The sequence below is a fragment of the Canis lupus genome, chromosome 5 (assembly GCF_011100685.1).
Source record: "Canis lupus familiaris isolate Mischka breed German Shepherd chromosome 5, alternate assembly UU_Cfam_GSD_1.0, whole genome shotgun sequence".
NCBI classification, from domain to species: Eukaryota; Metazoa; Chordata; class Mammalia; order Carnivora; family Canidae; genus Canis; species Canis lupus.
The window spans coordinates 4,526,660-4,549,251 of record NC_049226.1 but is presented as its reverse complement, the minus strand read 5'-3'; the positions used below and the strand labels follow the sequence as shown (position 1 = coordinate 4,549,251).

Below are 22,592 nucleotides of genomic sequence, written 5' to 3'. Positions count from 1 at the left end.
TTTGTGACCAAGGACTAGGTTCCCTCTACACTAGACCGTGCGGAAGACTGAGCCGGGAAGAGGTGGGGAGACACGGAGTGGAAGATGGGATGTTGGGGGCCCGCAGGTAGGTTTCAGGGGGCAGGTGGGGAATGCAGATCTGTGTGGAAAGGGCTGAGGGGGGCGCCCCGGGGGCTCGGTTGGTTCAGCACCTGACTCTTGATTTCGGCTCAGGTCACGATCTCAGGGTCGTGAGCCAGAGCCCCGCCTTAGATGCTGCCCTGGAGTCTGCTCAAGAGTCTCTCTCTGCTTCTCCCTCTGCTCCTCCCGCCGCACCCCTCCACCACCATCCCCTATTCACACACGCACATATGCACGCATATTTTTTTTCTCTCTTTCTCAATAAAAAGTGGTGAGTGGGACCGTCGCAAGTTGTTGGGGCCAGAAGGGTTGTGAGGTAGGGATCAATTCTGATGTGGAGAGAAGGAGCTGAGGTCATTGGGATGATGGTGCTTAGATGCGGTTCGGGCATTCCTCAGGTCCTAAGGGACCCTGGGATCTCGGGCTGGTTGGTATATCACAGGGAGGATGAGGGTGTTTGCAGAGTGGAATGGGAGAGTCTTCTTCAAGAATAATGAGCCCAGAGGCATCCCCTAAGCCGCCGTTACCTCCGAGACGGGTATTTCCTCTAGAGCAGCGGTTCTCAAACTGGCAGGCTCCACATGGCCTGGGAACTCGCTAGAAATGCAGATTCTCGGTTTCTCCCCTTCCCTAACCAACTCCCCCCCGCCCATGACCCACTGAATCAGAACTCTCGGGGTAGGGCCCAGCGTTTCTAGAGTCCCTCTAGATGATCCTAAAGCCCACTCGAGTTTGAGAATCCACTGGTCTAGATTATAATGAAGAGTTGCCTAAGTGAGCCAGATGCAGCGGGAGGAAGGCCTGAGAAACTGAGGCACGGTGCCCGCTCCCCTGTGTGTGTTCAGGGTCAGCGGACGTAGTTTCAGCCTCTGTCCTTTCCAGAGGAATACTGAACCACACCAGACCACTGCTTTGGCACAAGATCACACTTTAGTTCAGAGACACATTTGCATAAATACTTGAAATCCATCCACCTCTGCAGGTGGAAGCCTGAGAAGCCGCGGCTCCCCACCGTCCTGCGACTCTGCAGCCCTTTAGGCGATGGATTTTAATACTGAAGACAGTCCGGGCCTTTCGGAAGACAGCGGGGGGCGCAGCTACGAGCTCTGGCGTTCACCGTCCTCCCCCCACCCCACTCCGTACCTCTCTTGTACTCATTTTTTTCCCCTCTGAGGTAGATTATTTATCGGGGAAACCAAATAGGAAAAAAAAATTTTTTTTTCACTTAACTCTGCTAGTCCTTTGCAAACAGGCGGCGTCTCCTGTTTGGGCCAGTACGTGCATCTTTTAACCTCTGCCCCCCACCTGAGCCCGCGCGGGGCCCAACCCGCCACAGGGTGGACTTCGGGACCTGCTGCCCGCATCCCCTCTCCCCATCGCGGGTTCACGCCAACCTGGAGCGGCTGCGGCGACGGCGGGCCTGGGGAGGGCCGTGCCACCTGCACAGGTAGGGCCGCCAGAGGGGCTGCCCTGGTGGGCACCCCCGCGCCCCAGTCCACGAGCACGAGCCCGGCCCCGCCCCACCGGCTCACGGCGGGCACGGCTGGCTTCCGCAGGGCTTGGCGTCCTCGGGCTTCAGAGCCTCGCTGCAGGCGGTGGAGGCCTGGCCGTGGGGGTCCCGGCACTCCACGGTGCGCCGCTGCCGGCCGGCTCCGCAGCTGCTGGAGCACTCAGACCAGTCGCCCAGCACCCACTGCGCCGTGAGCAGGGGCTGGATGACGTTGGTGGTTGCCCTCTCCTTGCCGCTCTGCATGCTGAAGTTCACGTCATTGGGCACGAAGAAGGTGTACTTGACTTTGGGGGGAAAGGGCTCGCCGGGGACCGTCAGGAGCTGCACGGTCAGGGGCTCGGGCAGGGGCCGGAAGCTCTGCAGCCGCTCCAGGGTGGCGATGGAACCACTGTATTTAAGGATGGTCCCCTTCAGCAGGATGTCCTGTTCGATGGCCGAGATGGCCAGGTTGCCGTTGAGCAGGTACTGCCCGTCAGCGGTCTTCAGGGCCAGGTAGTTGCCATCGTTCTGGATCCCTGGGTGGCTCCGCTGCTTCACGTCGATGTTAGTGGCGCCGGCTGGGATGGTGACAATGTCATTGTAGCCATAACTGGGACAGGAGCAGAAAGACACACTGAGGACCACGGCCACCCAGCCCAGCGCCCCAGGAGGTCAGCGCCCCAGGAGGCCGCCAGGCTGCGCCGCCACAGAGCGCTAGGAGTCCCCGGGGTTCCCAAGAAATGAGCTGCCGAGGCCGACACGAATGTTTGGTACGTCGGGATTCGCAGGGCTTTGTGCTTTGCCTGGGAACTGCGCTTCAAACGAGTGGAGTTTGGATGGGGGCGTCTGCACACTGGCACGGGGCGGGGGGGGCGTCCCAGAAGGGTCTGCAGAGCTGCATCGTGCATCGCTGCTGCCAAACCTGGCAGCTCGTGGCTCCGGCGAGAGCCCAAGCACCTTTGGCCCCTTGCAGTGGAATCAGACTTTGCGCGGCCGCTTCCACACCCCGAGCTCAAACCCGTGCGGAAAAATCTGTTCCGTACCCCAGCCCCGGGACCCGACCAGAATGGACATCTCACGCCACCTCTCAGAGCCAGTCAGTCCCTAGTATTAGGTGACCATGGCCCCAGGGCAGGAGCCGGGGTGATAAAAGCTGCTGCCAGCTGCCTTCCTCCCGGTGCGTCCAGACAGCAGGAGCTGTGAGCCTCTGACGCGACAGCGTGCTGTCTGGGGAACAGGTTTCCACTCTACCGTGGGTCTAGGGCTTTATGTGGGATGGAGAAACCTTCGTGCTGAGCCTTCCTTCTGGGGCAATAGTGTCTGGGTCGCATGGGCTGGGGGGAAAGAAAGATCCAGGACAGACAGGCTCCTCTTGCCTTCTGCCCACGCAGGCGGCGCTCAGGCTAGGGCGGCGTGGAACGCATCCACCGCCACGTACGACTAATGCCCGAGTGTCTGACTATCCCACACCACATGCTCCTTTTTTCTAAACCCTTTGAGTTTAAATTTGAAGACTGCCACGCTGTCTGCTGGGGGCTGGTTCTGCTCTCCGAGCCTGACGATGGGAGAGACAGTGGGACACAGAGAGGGACCCAGTGTGGCCACGTGACCTACGGCCTTGCCCTTCCTCTCCCTGGCAGGAAAGAAACAGCCCAGGGACTGAGACACCCGGGTTCTCTTGCTGGCTGTCATTAACCCCCCGTGTGACCTCAGGAAGTTCATGCCATCTTCCTGCGCCTTCGTTTCTTCATCTGAAAATGGGGGATAACGGTATTGGCCACCTGAAGGACTTATTTCAGGAATCACATGAGGCCACAGAAATGAAAGCACTTAAGAAGAGAAATGAAAGCAGGTCAGTACTAGTTGTGGGACCACATGGCTTTGAGATGTGAGACAGTGTCCAGGGTGCTCAGCTTCCTGAAAGCGCTAAGGCCGGCAAGACCCTCCTCTTTGCACCCCCCCCCTTTTGAAAGATCCACCTGCAGAAGGGATGGCATCGTCAGGTGAAGGGTGAGATGTCCTTCCCAAAACAGGCCTGGAAGAGCCGCTTTCCCGCAGAGGCCCTGGTTGCTCGGCGTGGCTCTGCTGCTGGGGGACTCAGAGCTGATCCACTGCGACCCTCAGGCGTCTGGCTGCCCCGTGCACTGTCCTCTCTACGGGTCAGACCTTGTGCCAAGTGTCCTGCCCGTCTCATGACTCATTAGGATGCTTCTGAGATCGAGGGACTCCCTACGCTTTACCAGGAAGCTAGAGCTCAGGAGTTTGGGCCAGCCGCCCGGGTGATAAGTGGCTGCCACAATTCTCGCTTAGGCCCATGTGATCCTGGAGCCCGTTCCACCCTTCTAGAACCTAGGCAACACAACTCTGGGCAAGACTCACCTGGAGGGGTTGAGGGAACCAGACACCTTCCTGCACGAATTGCCTTTGCCCCCACACACCCCACATTTGTCCAGCTTCCTAGGCGAGTCCACCACGTGGTCACAGCCAGCCTTGACGCACTGGCCACGGACGCAGATGGCCAGAGTCTCCGGCCCACACAGGGTGCCATCGATCACCTGCAGCAGGGAAGCGGGAGGTAACAGTGGGCCTGGGGCGCCCCGAGGCGAAGCCGGTGGCCTTCCCCCCTCACCCCTGGTTCTCAGCTCCGGAAGGATTCTCACCTTGGCCTCGAACACTTTGAATTCACTCCTTCCCCGGGCTCTGCAGAACAGCTTGCAGCGGTCCCGGGGGGATACCCCCGCGTACTTGGGGACCCACTGTAGGAGGGTCCCATCCATGTCAGTGTAGTTGTAGGCATTGTACTTCTCACACTGCTGCTCCCGGAAGCTTTTCCCTACAAAGAGCAAGAAACGGCTCGCAGTTAACATGCCTGGTCGTAGGGGGAGGGCTCTGCGGCCGAAAGGCTGGGATTTAGGGCCCCTTTCTTCTTCCTGGTTTTGACCCAATCCCAGGACACAGGTCCAGTGTGGGCCTGTGTCTGGGCTCAACATTCCTAGACACGCCCGACTGAGGTCCATGTGGCAAGGAAAGGACTGTGCAGCCTCAAGCTGGGCTTTCTGGGAAGAACAGCCTTTCCATCTGGGGAAGAAACCAATTCTAACAGATGAATGAACTTAGTAGGAACACGGGACAATTAAGCTTCACTGATCCATGGAGCATGTTCTCGGGCCCCCAGTTAATTGTGCTCTGTTTTGACTTTCTTGGTGACCTTGAACGTGTGGCCGAAGACTCTCAGGTCTACGTCTCTAGTTCTGAACCTGCCCCTATGCCTCGCCTGCTATAATTCTGGGTGTCTCCAGGGCCCCTCCATTTGTAGCAGTGTGATAGCCTCCAGCTCAGCAAAGACCCAACCCCAGACGGCTCCTGCAGTGACTGGTTTAGTTTTCCTCTGGTGGTACCCCCGCAGTCTGCTGTGAGCCCAGCACCTGGGATCCGCTGAACACCTGAGCATCTCCTTCTACTATTTCCAACCTGTCGTTAAGTCCTACACTCTATTCAGGACAGTCTGTGATTTTCAGTGTCTCCTTCCCCCTCTCGCCATCTGAGTCCACCTCCCACCAGCCCGGGGCCTCTCGGTTTCATGCGAGACCTAGTGCACAGCCTCCTCTCCCATCCTGCTGCCTGCTGCTTCCAGAACAATCTGTCAGAAGTAAGACATGTTTTTTTTTTTTTTTCCCTTCACAATCCTGAGATTAAACCTGCTCTTACTACTGAGGTTCTCCACCTAGCTGCATCCCTGAATGGCCCGCAGAGACTTTTCAGAGCACACATGGCCATGCTCTACTCCTGAGATTCGGATTCAACACATCTGAGGGGCCTGGGCCCCTTTTTAACAAGCTTCCCCGGGCGACCTGATGGGACAGCCAGCAGGAGGACCTCCAGATACCATTTCAATCTCATAAACCTTTGTTGTGTAGCCTTGAAATGCTAGCATGCTGGTTGACTCCACCCGAGTGAATCCCAGCTGCTCCCAGGCCTCCCCGTCACCGCACTGGCACACGTCCTCCCACACCTCATCACCATCTCCATCCTCCAGGCCTTGCTCAGCCCTAAGTCCCTGTGAAGCTTCTGACCAGCCCAGGCTTTTCCCTCCTCTGAATTCTCCATAAACCTGAGATCTGAGCCTCAGAGATTAGGCTTTAATTGCTTTGTAAAAGGCGTGTGGATCTCTAACTAGACTGCAAGTTCTTTGAGGACAGAGAGCGTGCTTTGTGCGTTTGCACAATGGCATTTCTAACGTCCAGTCTAGTTCAAGCCACACGGGAGGCACTGAAAACCACTTGTTGATTGAGAGGCAGGTCCCCGTGCAACAGAAATCATACTGTCCACCTCGTGCCTTATCTCCATCCCCTCCTCTCTCTGTTTCTCTCTTTGCCCCATTTGCCAGGCGAATCCTCATGATTCCAGGGCGAAGTTTCCAGGGCTGCATGCTATTGCTGGTCCTTCTTGTCTTGCAAAACTGCAAAGCCTACAGATTCCCTCATTAGACACCAACCCAATGTCAGTGTGTCTTTGCACTTGGATGCATCTCTCTTAAAACTCTGCTTGTCTTTTGCTGCCTGCCAATATTTCCTGGAGCTGCACAAAGGGGAATTGGATGGGACAGTGGGGAAAAACGTCTAATGATTCCCTCTCACCAGCTCTGCTGCTACCCCTGCCGCCTCCGAGCTAATGTGTGTGCTTCCTAGCGGGTGCTAGGGGGCAGGAATATATGCCAAGGGGAGGTAGGGGCGGTGCTGCTGCCTGGTGAGGTTCCATCAGGCAGTTACCACGGCCTCAGGCGAAGATGGGCAACTCTTCTCAGAAGGAATGTGCATTAGAATCAGATTCAGAAACCCTCCCTCCACCCCGGGCTGAATGTTGGCTGGAGAGACAGTGGAGGTTTGGCTCTGACACTTGCTTTGGAAAACACTTCTATTCTGCACACAGACGAGGGTTCAGATGCCTCCAGGAGGATTATTATCCTAGACGCTCGCCCCTCTTCAGAGCTCCCCCCGACTCCCTGATAGGTTTGGTTGGGAATGACAGTCTCTATATCCACGTCGTGGAAGATTGGGGCGGTTTGGTTCCTTGACTTCGCTCACTCTCCTAGCACAATGAGAGCTGTCTCGGGGCTGCTAGGCTTTGCCCTACCACTTGGTGCCTTGCAGAGTCTATTTATGTCTGGATCACAGGAAGGCTCCGCCTCCCGGGACAGCCACCCTACTTCTTGTCCTGGGCTCTGCTGCAGTGACAACAGCAGTGGCTGTCAGTGGTCATTACCATCAGGGGGGCATTCCTCCGTGTGGCAAGATTGATACTTGGCTCTCCGACCCAGGCAGTATCTCCCTCCGTTCTGAGGCTCAGGGTCCGTGCATTCACGGTGTGAAAACTGTACTCCGCCTCCGCAGGTCCGGGAACATTCTCCCCAGGGTCCCCATGGGGCCCAGCCTCCGTCCACCACAGCCTGCAACACACAAGGCCACACTGAGTCAGGAGCAGAGGCGGGGAGGCCTGAGCTCTCCGGGTCACAGAGGTCCCTGGTCCTGACCTCCTCACCTAGTCATGCTCATCCTGGTGGGACGTGTTCAGTAAACTGCCCTAACCATTTGTTAACTATTGTGTGGCTTGCTTGGCTCTTGGATTCTTGAACATAGAGGCTGTGTTGGACTTGTTCACTCTTTCACCCTGGTGTCTAAAACAGTGCCTTGCCAATAGCAAGGTGCTCGATATTAGTTGCTGAATGAAACAACGTTTAATGTGAATAAGGTTGGGTCTGATATAGCAGTTTTCCATCAGGAGCAATTTTATCCTCTAGGGACATGTGGCAATATTTGAAGACAGTTTGGTTGTCACAACTGGGGAGGGCATATGCTGCTGGCCTCTAGTGGGTAGAGGTTGGGGTGCTGCAGAGCATTCAACAACGAGCATCCAACAATGAGATTCCAACAATGAGCACCCAACGATGAATACCCAAGAATGAGCATCCAACAGTGAGCACCCAACGATGAATACCCAAGAATGAGCATCCAACAGTGAGCACCCAATGATGAATACCCAAGAATGAGCATCCAACAGTGAGCACCCAATGATGAATACCCAAGAATGAGCATCCAACAGTGAGCACCCAATGATGAATACCCAAGAATGAGCATCCAACAGTGAGCACCCAATGATGAATACCCAAGAATGAGCATCCAACAGTGAGCACCCAATGATGAATACCCAAGAATGAGCATCCAACAGTGAGCACCCAATGATGAATACCCAAGAATGAGCATCCAACAGTGAGCATACAATGATGAATACCCAAGAATGAGCATCCAACAATTAGCACCCAACAAGCATCCAATGAGTATCCAACAATGAAGAAGATAGATCCTCACAACCAAGCCTTAATGCAGCCCCAAATGTCTCTAGTGTGAGGTTGAGAAGTCTTGGTTCAAAGGAATAACTGCTGGGAGCTCTTGCTATTGGTCTACCAGCTACAATTTCCAATGGTACCACTCCAAGGCCTGGGAGAAAAATCAGAGTTGCTTCCATCCTTACAATCAACCTAGGAGAACAAAGCTTTGCTCTTGATGGGTTCATATGGTTTTCAAAAGAGAAATAATTTTTAAAAAATGACAGAGGTAATATTTGCTTATATAAAAAAGGAAAAATGCAGAAAAGTATAAAAAAGAAAAACACTTAAAAAAACCCGACTATGCAAATAAAATCCCTGATGTGATTTTCAGCAATAACCTGTCACACTGTTGTTCTGAATAATCATAAAGATGTGATTTTTTTTTTTACATACAGTGTTTTATGACCTGTTTTTTCTTACCCTTAAAAACAGATGATGAACATCATCCCATGATAATTCCATGTCAGACTCTCCCCGCATTGAGCTTGGCTCTGGTGCTGGGGAATGTTGGACAGACCCCGTGCCTTCCCCTTCTCTCTCCTCCCCTTCTCTCAGTAACTTGTGAGGCATGTGCTTTGGGGGGTGAGGGGGCCAGGATGTAGGAGAGCAGCTCAGTGTCTGAAGCAGGGGTGGGGGTAGGGGGGGATGACAAGGGCCTGAAGATCCTGCCCCGGTTCAAGCTTAGGAAGGGGGTGGCTCACCTGGCCCGAGCAGGATCCTGAGGACAGGATCAGGGCAGAGGACACGCCCGTGGGGACAGCCCTGTAGGCGCGAGTGCCCAGGCCACCCTGGTGACTCGGAGCTGGGCCTGGACCAGGCTGTGAAACTCGGCGGATGCTGTTTCATAGGCAGGGCTCGGTGACTCGCAGTAAGAGAAATGTGAGCAGCCTCACAGTTTGGAAGCAGGGCAAAGAAGCGAATCATTTGAAAACCCTCGCTGGCATTGCTTTGGTGTTTCTTGTAAGTTTACTCTGTCCCAGGCCAAGTTTTCTCTGCCTGCTCAGAGACAGCTTCGATCCCTTCTCCCCTCGTGGGTATGGAATTCCCACAATGAATCCCACTCTCCTGACCTCTAGAGAGGAGCGCACTCCAACGTGGGTAGGCTACGAATCCTTTTCCCTCAGCTCTCAGATCTCCTGCTGTCACTCTATCTAGCTTATAACGGGATTCACGGGGGCCTCCTTTTAGCGAGTGGCCATGTGCTGGGCCTTGTGCTGGAGCCTGCACACCTATCACCTAGCCCCACAAGCCTTCGGGTCACCTCCAAAGCAGTTCCAAAGGAGGACTTTCCAAAATGCCCTGCGCACTGGTGGCGTCATCCATCTGCTATGAGTACAGCCTGGAAGGGCTCCTCTTGAGTTTGGGTAAATATGCTTTGCTCTGTTTGTTAAAAGATGAATGATTTTACTTACAAGTCATAGTTGCAGCCAGGCCCAAAGTCTCTTAATTCATGGCTCTCAAGTGTGGCTTCCTCTTTGCAAACAGCCCTCCCCACCCCGTCCTCCCACACCCCCGAATGGCCGTCCCTCACCTTGGGCCTGTCCACTTCCTCCTCAGGCAGACAGCTGCCATCTGAGCAGAGGCGCCCAGGCCCACAGGGCGTCCCATCAGCCCACGGCAGGCTGCCGTTCTTCGTGTGGCAAAGGGGCTCGGCGCCATCCGAGTGGCACCAGAGCTGGGCGCAGATGTCCTGCGTGGAGGTGTTGGGGCAGTGGCGGAAACCCAGCCCGAAGATCTGCTTGCACTGCTGGTCCAGCTCGTAGAGGGGCATGCGGCCTGGCAGGTCTGTCGGGAGGGGCAGGGCCGAGGTGGGGGCGTCCAGGAGACAGTCTCCTGAGAAATGGAGGAAAGCAGAGGAACAAGAATGAGGAGCAGGGGTTTCCCTCTCTCAGCTCCCCGGCGGCCTCCCGCATCACACTTGAATTCCTACCGGTGGGCTGGGGGGCCCCGCCATCGTGGTGTCTTTGACCGTCTCATCCATACGAGCTTATCCCATTCTGGACTAGCAGTAGGTAAAATTTTATTAGGACTGAATTTTGGTTGTTGGGATCATTATCCAGAATATCTTCTATCCGCTCAGCGTGTGCCCGGGGGATGCCAGCTAACTGTGACACTAGTCGACGTCACATATACTTGGGGATGGGAATGGGCTTTCAAAGACGGTGGCACGCAAAATAACGCCAGAGGACGGATTTTGGATGATCTGTGATTTTTGTATCATAGGTGTCCCTGTCTGCTTCGATCACGGGGAGAATCAATTGCATTTTCACTGCTTTCCTGAGTCAGTCCAGCTGTGTTAGCCCAGCACGCCCCATCCTGCCCGGCCCTTGCTGCTCGCCCACCTCCTCGCTGCCTCTTTGCCGTTTCGAGCTCCCACATGGTCTACCTCTCCAGGCCGGGCGCTCTCTTCTCTCCTCTGTTCCACAGTCTTCCATTCCTTCAAGCTCTGTTGACCTCCCTCCTCCACTGGCGCCTTCTCAGGCTAATTCTACTGGCCCCGGGACTCACCGTCTACCTGAGCCCGGCAGCCGGCTCAGGAGGCGCGAGGGACACCCCTCTGCCCGCTGTCCCAGCCTCAACGTCTCTGATGCTTGGGGGACCTCAGCCAGAAGGGGCCCCGGCGCCGAGGCGGCGTAGCAAGCCTGGGGGGGCCCAGCAGGCCTCCAGCGCCGGCGGCCGCCCGGGAAGGAGCCAGGAGCAGCCCGCGCGACACCTACCGTGCCCGCCGTCCAGAAGTTCCGTGAGGTACATGGCACTGCAGGGAGACCAGGGCAGCGTCTTGTTGAGGTGGACGAAGAGGGGTGCCATCATGTGGTGCTTGCCCATGGGCCCGAAGAGCCGTGCGCAGGGCTTGGAGTCGTCGTGGGGCATGCTGAGGACGTGCCCTGGGGTGAGAGAGACCTGAGGTCCACCCCCCCCCGGCCTCTACTGCCCTCCGGCCCGGCCCGTCCCCCCCCAGGGCCCCCACCCGGCCTCTCGAGGCCGCCACCCTCCGCCGACAGAGGGCCAAGCCTTCACCAGCGACTCACGGGCACGGCCGCCCCCTTCCTCCTTAAACATTCTGGTTTCGGGCCGCACTCTGGGCCTTTCTCTGGCGGAAAGCTTTCCGGGGAACGCTGGGGGCCTCTGCTTTCTGCCCCAGCCTGCCCTAGATCACGCGCACCTCAGCGACCCGCTCGCCCACTCAGCACTCTCCTCACACGGCTCTCCCCAGAGCTCCTACTGCTACCGCCGAGCTTGGGCAAAGCATCTTCACCCGAGCCTTTGTTGCATTTTTGGCATTTTCCTGGTGACCCCGGGCGACGGTCCGAGACACTATTTTAATATTATGGCCTCATGCCCAGGGAGGGGATGGAGAAAGCGCACGATCTCTCTGCACAGGATCACTCTGTCAACATTCTGGGTCGAACCAGGCCAAACGTGAGAGCCACGTACGCCGCAGACGCCGGGCCGGCCTGGACGTGGAAGGCAGTGCCCTCTGACACAGCACAGTGCGCCTGGCATGGCACGTCTTACCTAGCTCATGGGCCAGGGTGTAGGCCGCCTGGAGCCCCTCATCCTCGATCACAGAGCAGCTCTTGTTGGGGTCACAGATCGTGCCAATGTCCGCCACACCCAGGGTATCACACATGCCCTCCTTCCCGCAGAAGTTCTGCTTGGCGGAGAGAGTGAGGGCATGAGAACACAGAACAGATAGTCTTCCTATTTCTGCTTCTCCTGAGTTGAGGGACATTTTTTTTGGGAGGGGGGGAGATTGAGGGAGGGGGAGAGAGAGAATCTCAAGCAGACTCTGTGCCCAGCACGCAGCCCAACACGGGACTCCATCTCACAACCCCAAGATGACCCAGGAGCGAATCAAGAGTTGGATCCTTAACCAGCTGTGCCACCCAGGTACCCCCGAAAGGAAAAATTTTAAGCCAAAGGCCCTATTTCTTCACAACGGCCCCTGTGTGAGGAAGCCCGTTTCCTTTTCTACATTGGTGCGACCCTACACTGGGGGCTGGCTGGGACTTCGTGTCCTAGAGTTGGCATGTCCCACGGCTGGTTTGGGGAGGCCGGATGGCACAGCGGTTGCGAGCACTGACCCTGCAGCAAGACTGCCTAGGCTTGCCTATGGGCGCTACCGCCGTGTGACCAATCGGTGCCTCAGTTTCCCCAGTCGTAAAAGGCGGCTCTGTGGGATTGTCGTGAGGACCCAAGGCGTCAAGAGGGCCTGGCACACGTTATTGGGCTTTCTAGCCACCGGGCAGCTGTCTGTTTCAATTGTCCCAGACGGGAGGGCGGGCTTCCCGATTTGGAGGAACCCTGAGGGTCCCCCCGGTTACCTGCCGCTAGGTTTAACAGTCATTGCAGAGGGCCCTCCTGTCTTCATTCCAACTGCAGCTCTTTTGCTGGGCCGTCTGAGCCCACTTCCTCCGCTATGACCTCAGCAGACAGCTGGTCACAAACTTTTGGAGAAGAGCCCTTACGAGATTCCTCTCCTTCCCTTGCAAATACCTCACACTTGTCCCATGACCCCCTCCTCGTCCTTCCACACACAAGGCTCCTGGCGTCCAGCTGGGGCCAGCGGGGAGCCCCAGCCCATGTTTGGGGAGGCCCAGGCCCCCCCCTTTGACCCGCCCATCCCACCGCCCACAGACCTGTCTGGTGAGCAGAATGGCCGTGTCGAAGTGTTCTGGGTGCCGGTCGCTGGGCTGGTTGAAGCGCCGCTGCCAGTTGCAGAAGTTGCGCAGGGTAAGGCCACCGTTGTCGGACACCTCGGGGCCCCACTTCTCATCTTCCACGATCAGGACTTTGACGACCATCAGGTTGATGGAGTTTCTGATGCTGGGGTGCTTGTAGATTCGGGCTGCCACGGACATGAGCGTCAGGATGTGGTTCTGTCGGGAAGCAGGCAGCAGGGAGAGGGCAGGGTTACGTCTCTGGGCCCGGGGCCTGCCGCCCACTGCCGACACCCCTGGATGTGGGTCCCCGGTGCCAGGCTTGGTGCTGAGCCCTGGATATCCAGCATCTTGCTGGAGACGCACAAAAACCCAGAGGTCCTGGCATTATTTCCCTTGGTTTTACATACAAGAAATCGAGGCTCAGTAGCTGGCCCAGGATCACAAAGCTAATGAGTGTACAGCGAGCACTTGAACCCAGGTGGCCTGGCTCCAAAGCCCGTGCATTTAACATCTTGACCAGCTGCGTGGGCCTGTGCAAATCTAGGTTAGTTAAAATTCAATAAAATTAAAATTACAGTTCCTCTGTCGCACTGGCTATATTTCAATATAGCCACCTATAGCTCCAGGCTTCTGTATTAAACTGAGCGAACGGGACGTTTCCATCATCCCCAGAAAGTTCCGTGGGGGCTGCACTGGCGACTCTGCCTTAACGTGACACCAATCGCTTCCCTGCCAGCCAATCCCATTCCCTCTCAGTGCTCAGCCCAGAAGCAATTATTTGAGCCTTCAAGGTCAGTAGAACGCATTGAGCGTTTTCCCGGGGCCTGCTGGGGTAACGTGGACTCTCCAGGATGGGCACAGTCGACTCTGGAATCGTCCCAGTCATCGCTCCTAGTAGCCAGGCTGCACCTGTCGGCCAGGGCCACACCTCATTAAGTCCTCATACGAACCCTGTGAAGTGGGCATTGTCATCCGGGGCTTAACAAAGCAGGGAACAGAGGTTCGCACAAGTTAAATGATCTGTGGTCACACAGCTCCCAAGGCCGGGACACCGGCCCAGGCACGTCTGTCCCTGAGGCCTACACCCTTCACGTTAGGTTTCCCAAGTGCCTGACTGCTGGGTGTCCGGACAGCCCCGAAAGGTTGACCCCAGGGGCTTGAGGGGGGTCAGTGGGCCTAACGAGGCCCAGGCGCTGAGGATCACACCTGCTTCCAGTTTTGCCCAGGCCAGCGGAGGGAGTTCGCATCACTGCCCGGCCTCCGTCCTGGCCCTGGGCTGCCAGCTTGTCCCAAGGCTTCGGAGGCGGCCAGATGGAGCTCACTCTCCTGCCTCAGGGACCTCGAGCAGTGAGACCTCTTGGATTCTTTGCAGCCGAGAAAGGGGCAGAGGCACGCAGGCCTTCAGCCGGGAGTGTGGCCAGCTGAGCTGCCGTTCACTCGCCCTGCGCCCCGTTCCCTGGGACACCAGCTCCCCTAAGCTTTTCTTTTCTTTTCTCTCCTGTGCTCTGGAAGGTAGGAGTGGAAGGAGGGGAAAAGAGGGCGAAAGGCTAACGAGGGACTCTCCGCCGGTTGAGGCCACGTGTGGGGGTTCCAGACGAATCCTATTATTTGTGAATGGGATTGGTCTGTTCACCTCGCAGGCAAGGAGCCAGGTATTTTGTAAGCCCTACAAACAGGGGTTGGCAGGTTCCTTAGCGTGTCAAGCACTCTCGCTATGTTTAGGCTGATGTAAACATCTTATCAGCAAAGCTGAAACTTGGCGCTTGCTCCCGGAGCTGGATTCCTGAGGGAAAGAAGCAATCACATCATTATGCAACTGGGGGTGAGGGCTGAGGGCTGGGAGCTCCTGGCCAGGCCCTCACTGCTTCCAGGGTCAGGCCGAGTCTCCTGCTCTCTTGCCCTAGGAAGGGTCCAATCTGATGGGCCAGGGACCAAGTCCTGGCATTTCTTCAGAGGCAACCCGCAACTCTCCGCACAAGACTTCGTCCCTTTGAGTCCCAATTTCACAATCTCAAAACCGGGGGCGGGGGGAGACGATGTTGAGCCGAGAAGGTGTTAAAGTAAGAGATGCCAGCTGCTCGGCGGCAGCGGTCCCGAAGGTCTGGGGTCCCAGGCTGACCGGATCGGGCAGAGGCTCTGGGGCCGTGTGGCTGAGGGGACCGCGCACGGGCCGCGTCCCCAGGCACGTGTTATCAAGGCACACAGGCGTACATTTCTGCACAAAGCATGACTTGAGAGCATTTGGATGTCCTTCTGGTTGCTATTTCATAAGATAATTTCCATGGCAAGATTGCTGCAAGGACCGTGCGGTCCAGTGTTTCTATTAAGATCCCAAATCCTGGTCCTGCTCACCTGCCCTCTTGTCTCGTCTCGCTGAGGTTTTGGGGGTGGGAGGCCCTGCCAATCCCGCTGTTTGCTCCTCCAGGGACACATGGCAGGAATGCCTGACGTTCGCAGTACCTCCTATGGTTCCCCGGGGGGAAGGACCTGGTGGGGACCCCAGGGGGCCCTGAGGCCGTGAGCTCCGTTCTCTGCGGGGACCCGGGCTACAAGGCCAGGCCCGACTTCCAGGGCCACAGAGAGAGGGCGCAGGGGCCGGTCGAAGGGAGGGCCCGCCGGCTCAGCCCACCGCTCACTCTGGGCCTCACACAGGTGTGGGCTGCTTGCTGAAGGAGGTGAGCGAGAAGGCGCCCCTGGGGGAGTGGGGCCCCGGCCCAGCAGACAACCTCCAACGACCACGCCAGGGCTGTTGAGCAGCGCGGCCAGGGGCGGTCAAACAACCCTGCTCTCGAATGACTCAGGGACTGCTTGCCCTTCATTCTCACTAGGAAAAGACACGGCACTTTTTAAAGGGGGTCTCCTTCTCTACCGGTGCCCCTGAGGCCACATGAAAAGAAGAGAAGGAAATGCCCTGGCCAGTAGGCTGCGACACAGGCCTCTTGGATTCTTCGTGAGACAACTAAGGAGATCCGTCCCCCAGAGCACCCGTGGAGCAGGAGCCAACTGCGGTGGGAGGTGGGAGTCTGGGCCCGGGCCACACGCACTTCCAGCAGCTCCTTCTGCTCAGCGTCACCCCTGCCTTGCTCCTTTGCTCTTCACGCGTGGGTCCCATCGCTTCGCCCTGCAGCTCGCCTGGGAGGGCAAGGAGAGGAAGAGAGGCGACACGGACACCTTCTGGCCTCAGCAACTGGTGCCATCCTTTTCGTACTGGGGGGGGGGGGTGTCTCTAGGGCCTGAGGTGAGAAGCAAAGGAGGGTAAGGAAGCAAGTGGAGAGAAGAGAGGCTCCTGCACTGACGTCCTTCATCTCTCCTTGTTCCCCAAACAGCCAGGGACAGTGTGAGCTCTCGGAAGGTACCAGCACTTACCCGACCCAAGGGGGCCACGCTCGAACACCCTGCGCCGAGCATTCTGGAAAGGAAGGCCTCCCTGCGGGACAGCGGAGCTAACCTGGCGGTGGGCTGGGAGGGCCTGTGACCACACTGCCCTCCGACTCTGACCGACACCACTGCCCAAGGCGACGCTGGTATTCCCGACGCTTTGTTGAGCACCTACTATGTGCCAGGAGCTGGGTCAGGCGCTTTCCGTATTTTACTGTGTCCTCAAGGCAGTGCCGGGACATTGGTGTAACTCTTCCAGGAATCGAGACACAGGGAACCTGGGAACTTGCTCCGGGACACCCAACTCATTTCGATTACCCTTCAGGGACTACGCGCTCCGTCACCACACCGACTGCCACCTATCCCTGCTCCTACAAGGACAGCTAAGGCATAGCCAAAACAGACCCAAAGCACGCCAGCGAACAAGCCTTCCCCTGGCATTGTTTTTCCCCGGGAGGCAGAAGCAGCAAACCAAAGACCTTTGCATATTGAGGCATTTTCTTCGGGAAGAGCTTCGTGTCGTTGATTCTGACGGGAGCAGAGAAGAGAGACGGGAAAGACTCATTCTCTTGCCAAGAGGGAAACACAACTTCCGGGGATATGACACTTGTCTTTCTCCCACAGGGACATAGGCAGCGACAGAGGGAGTGGGCCATGTGTCTGCTTCTGCTATTATCCAAACCAGGACGCTTTTGAGCGTGAAGACGATGCTCTTAATAATCATGCCAGAACAGGCCCCAACCGGGACGGCGCTGGGCACACTGGGGAATGTGCTCCCTTTAGCATCAGGGCTTGTGGGAGTCACTTTCCCAGAGGATATGGGGAAGGGAGGATGGGCTGGCTGTGGTGGAACCCTTTCCTGAAATCACTTGGTGGTAGCCGGACATCCCGGGAATCCTCTGGTCTCCTCCGGAAACGAGGAGTGCCCTCCTAGGACCCTCTCTGCTGAGCAAAGAATTCAGAGCTCAGCTGGCAGCGGAGACACCGGCAGGACGGATTTCGGGTGTGAGCGTGGGGCACAGCTCAGCCCCCCACTCACTGCTGTCCCGCTGCAGGTCCATCCAGGCATCCGAGCGAGCGGCAGCCGGATGCAGACAGAGTTAATGGCCTCTTCCGAGGTGGTCCTTCCTTTCAGAAAGCCCCCTTTGTCTGAGCGCATTAACTCTGAAACCAGATAAGAAGGTGGGAGGCAGGGGCCCCTTCTGTCAAGGGATTAAGTGAACTCAAGTGTACAGAGTTCTGGAAAACTTCATTGTCGCTTCCCAGTGTGACCCGCCTCGAGCGTGGCTAATTCTTTCTCTTGGCCTTGGAGGCGGTTTCTTCCCAGGATAGGGCCTCCCACCTTGGCCGGGCATCTTTGAACTGTTGGATTCAATGACCCCTTCCCACAAGACAGACAAGCGTAGGGGGGTAAGCAGAGCCACAGAGTCACAGACCCTCCTCGTGCTAAAAAGCCTCCCCGCACAATAAAAACGACACTGCCCTCGGGTTCAGGAGACTTGGGCCGTGACCCAGCCCGGCCGTTCACTAGCTGTGTGACCTGGAGAAAGTCACAGATTCCCTTGTGAGCTGCACCGTCTTCCTCTGCCTCTCTCACAGGTTTCTTTGCTGAGGTGATGCATGCAAACCACTGTGCAAACTGCACAAACTCAGAGGGTGGCTTCCCCAAGGAGCGCCGAACTCTCTAGAAGCCTCATCAAGAAGCAGCTTCATTGATGCTTACATGAATCCTGATGACCTAGTAGCCCAGGTATCTGGCTTCACAGATGAGGAAATGCAAGCCCTCAAGGGGGGGGGGGCAAAGTCTCTTCCTCCTTACTTTACACCCCTGGTTGTTAAAACACCCCAAAGTGCCTTCCGTCTGCCTGAATGAAGTCTCCAGGAGACTCCTTGGAGAGCTGCTTTAAAGAACTGGGTTCTATTTTGAGGAGAAGGTCTGGGCAGGCAAGGTCTTGGGGAACTGGAACTTGACATTCATTCTGGTCTTGGCTGAGCTCATGGACCTGTTTAGGAAGCCCAGGGGACTGAGCTGAGAAGTTCAAGTCGATCCTGTGGCATCTCCACAGCTGGTGAGCAGTCGAAGCAGAGGGGTCAGCGGGAGGTCATAGAAGCAGCCGTGCCTCATGCCCCATCCCAGCATGGTGACAGCAAGGGTGTAAATGGGGTGTGACATAATGAGACCAAGGTGGGGGGTGATGCAGCTGATCCAGCTGAGAGAGCACTTTTCCTTCAGGTGTTAAGCCCTGGAAGTAGGTACCCTAGGGAGAGGACCTCAGCCTACACAGGGTCTGATGTGCTCTTCTGACCCACATAGGCTGGCTGGCCGCACAGTGTGTGTGAATGGTCCAGAAATGGCATATGTGGAGGGGGAGGGGAGGGGACAAGCATGCACCGGTCACCTGGCCAGAGATCTGTAAGGGCGCAAGCCCTTCCAGGTGTCTCTGTGAAGACCCAGCCCAGCCAAATACATCCTTCAGGCAAATACCCAGGATCTTAAGTAACTACGTGATGGGCTGGGAGAGCTGGATGGTAGGAGGGTGCCAGAGAAAACATTTTGGCTCTGAAGCCTGAAAAGTAATTACTCTTTCTGCTGCTCTTCTGTGGTCTTGTGGTCTTTCCTACCTCCTGGTTCCTAGGCAGATGTTCAGACACCGGTCCATGCACGCACGGGGAGGGACCCAAGCGTCTCAGCTCTGGGTTTGCAACGACTGTAGTCCCGCCTCTCTCCGGTAGAGCCCCCTGGTAGCGAGGCGTGGTGGTCCTAACGTGCCTAACAGTGGGAGAAGCCCCGCCAGCCACCCCCTTGAGGCCTTGCTTGGGGAAGGGGAGTCAGAGGAGTCTGCTGATGCCTCCCCCTGCTCTCAGGGTAGTCAGGGAAGCAGACACTCAATCATCACTGCCCCCAAACCACCCACTGGCAAGACCACAGTGATGGCTCAAAGCTGCCTTACTGAGTTCTGAGAAAGGCGGGTACGACAACAGTGTGCCGAGGAGCCTGTTCCTGCGGGAGCCAGAGAAGCAGCCACGCGGACCTCTGACCCCCCCCCCCCCCCCACTCTCCTCATGCTTCCACCTAGATGCATTTCCCGGTGATGGCAGAGTCATAAAGATGCCGTGCATCATCTAGACTGTTCTGCGCAGGTGACGCGGAAGCACTGGTACCCCCAACAGCCGGACCTAGGCTGAGCCTAGAACAGGGTCGCTAGCCAAGGTGGTCATTGTTGAAAAAAAAAAGCATTACCCGAGGGGCGGCAGTGGCCAGGATCCCTGCGGCAGGCATCTATGACCTGTGGCAGGTCAAGTCTTCTCTACCTAGCGCACCTCTGGGTTTGTGCTCCCCGGGAAGAGGGAGGACGGTGCTCTCCAGGAGCCCTGGCACTGCCCCCTCCCTGTCGCTGGGGGAGGTGTTGGGCGCAGGGGGACACAGGCTCCTCCTGCTGCGGTCCTCCTCGGCACCACCTCTGAATCTAGTTAGACACGGTCTGGCGACAGGAGCTGTCCCCCGAGCTCTATTTTCCTGCCCAGGCTCAGCAGAGGGCCGCGTCTGGGGCGGACCACGCAGGAACAGTAACTGGAGGAGTTCGCTGCCCCACTCCCGTCTCCCCTCCCTTTTCCACTGAAACTTCAGTTTCCCAGGCTGAGCCCCCAGGCAGAAATTCTGTTCCCCTCCCTTTCTGTGCTGATGCTGGCACTGCCAGGATCCGCCGGGGCTGCGTGCCAGGTTGGCAAGGTAGCCCCTGCCCCTTGATCAGAACCAGCTGGGCGTGCAGAGGTTCCAGGTTCAACTCCCTCCCAACAACATCTTTTACTCCTGGCAGCCCCAGTTGTGGTCCCGGAGGGGATGAAACAGACACATCCTTGGTCCCCGCTGACCCTCGGGGCTGGGGGGCGGGTGTGTGGATGGGGGGGGAGCATCTCTCAGGTCTGGAGACAGCAGAGGGCTGAGAAATGGATGCTCTTCCAGAGTGTCCACCTCTGTGGGGGAGAGGCAGGTGCCCCGCGGAGGAGGGGGTGGGGTTCGGAGCCCACTTTGAGCCCAGTGTGCCAAGCCCCGAAGGAGATTCAGCGGGTGCGGGCCTCCACCCTAGAGTGCAGGGCCTGGGGGAGGGGGCAGCCCGGGGTGGGCAGGGGAGGGGGCCGAGGTTAGGGGAGGCCAACCTCGGCTGGCTGCTTGGGGTCGCCTCCTGTAGTCGGAGGAGCTGGACGCGGGGGTGTGTGTGGGGGGGAGTTTGGAGGCTCCGGGGGAGGGTGGGGGGCCTGGGGCCGAGCGCGCCTACCTGCAGGTCGGCTCCGTAGAAGGCGGCCATGGACGCATCGGCCACCAGCAGCGTCTCCACGAAGCGAGCCTCGGACACGAAGCGCTTGGCTCTGCCGGTGGCGCCCAGGGGTGGGGGCGGCTCGCTGGCGCCCGGCGCGGCCTCGTCGTCCCGCTCCCCGTCCTCCGCGTCCTCCGCGTCCTCCGCCCGCCCGGGGGGCCCCCAGCGCTGCAGGCGGTGCGGCCGGAGCAGCGAGCGCCCCGCGCCCTGCGGCTGGATGGTGAACTCCTCGCCGCGCAGCAGGAACGAGCCGCTCAGGCCCCCGCACAGGCTGACGGCCGCCAGCGACCCGGGCGCGCCGTCCACGGTGCCCGAGAAGAAGCAGCGGCGCAGCCCCGGGCCGCCCCCGGCCCCGGCCCCGGCCCCCGCCCCGGCCCCCGCCCCGGCCCCCGCCCCGGCCCCCGCCGCGCGCCCGCGCCCCCCGCCCCCCAGGCGCTCGATGCGCAGCCGGGGCGCCAGGAAGCTGGCGTCGGGCGCCAGGCGCAGCACGAAGCGCCGGCCGAAGGCGGACAGGTGGAGCGCGAGCTCGCCCGCGCCGCTGCCCGGCAACCGCGTGGGCTGCACCAGCGCCGAGGCCGGGCCCCGAGCGCCGGGCCGGGCCGGGGCGCCGCGGGCGGGCGGCGGCGGCGGCGGCAGCAGCAGCAGCAGCAGCAGCAGCGGCGGCGGCGGCCACCGGGGGGCGGCGCGGGGCATGGGGGCTCCGGGGGCGCGCGGCCCGGCCGGGCAGGTGCGGGCAGGCGCGGGGGGCGCGGGGCGCGGGGCGCGGGGCGCGCGGGGCGCGGGGGGCGCGGCGGGGCGAGGCGGGGCCGCTCGCGGGCGCCAAGGCCGGGGTCCGGCCGCTCCTCCCGCTGCCGCCGCCCGCCCGCCCGCGCGGCCCGCGTATTTATACCGCCCTCCCGGCTTTGACCTAAGAGGTTTATTTTTGATCCCTCACTATTCCCGTTTCCCCTCCCCTGGGATCAGAGAGAGAAACCGAAAAAGAGGGAGCGACGGAGGAGAGAGAGAGAGAGAGAGAGAGAGAGAGAGAGAAATTTTGGATGAAATGTAAAACCAATCAGCAGCCGGCAGGCCTCGCCCCCCCACCCCCTCCGCGGGTGTCAACTCCAGCTCGCTTCCCCTTCCCCCTGCGCGGCCCGTTAACTCCTGCGGTGCTGGGCCGGCCCTGCCTGCTCCCTAAGGCCTCCCGCAGGCTCCTGCCCCCCCCCCCCCCGCGCCCGCGCCCCATCCCTGCGGAGCCACTCTGGGGGTCCCATGGGGAGCACACAGGGGTCGCGCCGCAGTCACGCTCCCCACCCGAACCCACATTTCCGCAGCGAGCTGGGGATGGGGGGAGACGCCAGCTGCCCAACACAGCCCCGGGGCCCTGCTCCCTGCCTCGTCCAGGGGCTGCAGGGCCGAGCCCAGCTCGGGGTGTGTTTGGGGGGGTGTGGGGTCACCAGGGGTGCGGCTGCAGCAGCGTGGCCGCCCCCCGGGGCAAGCAGCTCTTCGGGAACTGCACGGTGGGCCCTGAAAACCTGATTGGAATGCTGCTCAGTGTCTGGGGGGCTTCCCGAAAGGTGGCAAGCTCCCCCTCAGGGCGCTGGCCTCAGCTGGGGGTACAGATGTGTGAGAACGGATTCCTTCTGTCCCAGCCTGCCATCTGCGCCCCCAGGAGGAGAGGGGGCTGCGGCCCAGAGACAGAGGAGTGGGCACGGCCTAGTCTCCACCAAGGACCACAAAAGGCAGCCCGTACTGGCACCCCAGTTTCACGGGACAGCCCTGAACCGTGTCCAGTGTCTTGTTCTAAGTATAGGCTCTCCAGCCGCCCCTCTCTACCCTTGCCCCGTTGTCAGTGCGGGACACTCCCCTGCATCAGGACCTTTAGGGCCTTTGCCAGCCCACCTGCACCCAGCCACCCAGTTCCCTGCCCTGTGCTGGGGGTCCTGACAGTTTGGCGACCTTCCTGTAGCTTTTTAGCCCATAGAGCTGGTGGCTATGAGACCCTCAGGGCCTGTCGCCTCCAAAGGGGAGGCCCTCACAAATACAAAAGTCCATTTGTGACTCCAGAATCTGGGGCAAACCCCGCCAAATTCCCTCCAAGTGTCCCCCTCTGTCTACTTTCCCAGAAACACGGAGGGATGGCTTTCAGTTAGAGGAAAGGATGAGCTAAGCAAGCCGTGGGATTGTTTTCCCCGGATAATTTACAAGATAGGAGTAACTCGAGGCTCGGGTGTTTCAGTGAAACACTTCTGGAGAGGGGG

General features: G+C 58.7%; 1 protein-coding gene across 1 annotated transcript; it reads right to left on the bottom strand.

Moving 5' to 3' along the window:
- Positions 1–1,028: 1,028 nt before the first annotated feature.
- Positions 1,029–21,045, bottom strand: ADAMTS8 (ADAM metallopeptidase with thrombospondin type 1 motif 8). Its single transcript, XM_038535561.1, has 9 exons — positions 20,314–21,045; positions 12,635–12,874; positions 11,511–11,646; positions 10,712–10,879; positions 9,526–9,827; positions 6,872–7,055; positions 4,270–4,442; positions 3,989–4,164; positions 1,029–2,219 (listed from the first exon to the last, which is right to left on the bottom strand). The coding sequence occupies exons 1-9, from the start codon at positions 21,043–21,045 to the stop codon at positions 1,649–1,651; spliced, it is 2,682 nt and encodes an 893-aa protein (XP_038391489.1). The 3' UTR covers positions 1,029–1,648.
- Between the last annotated feature and the right edge of the window lie 1,547 nt (positions 21,046–22,592).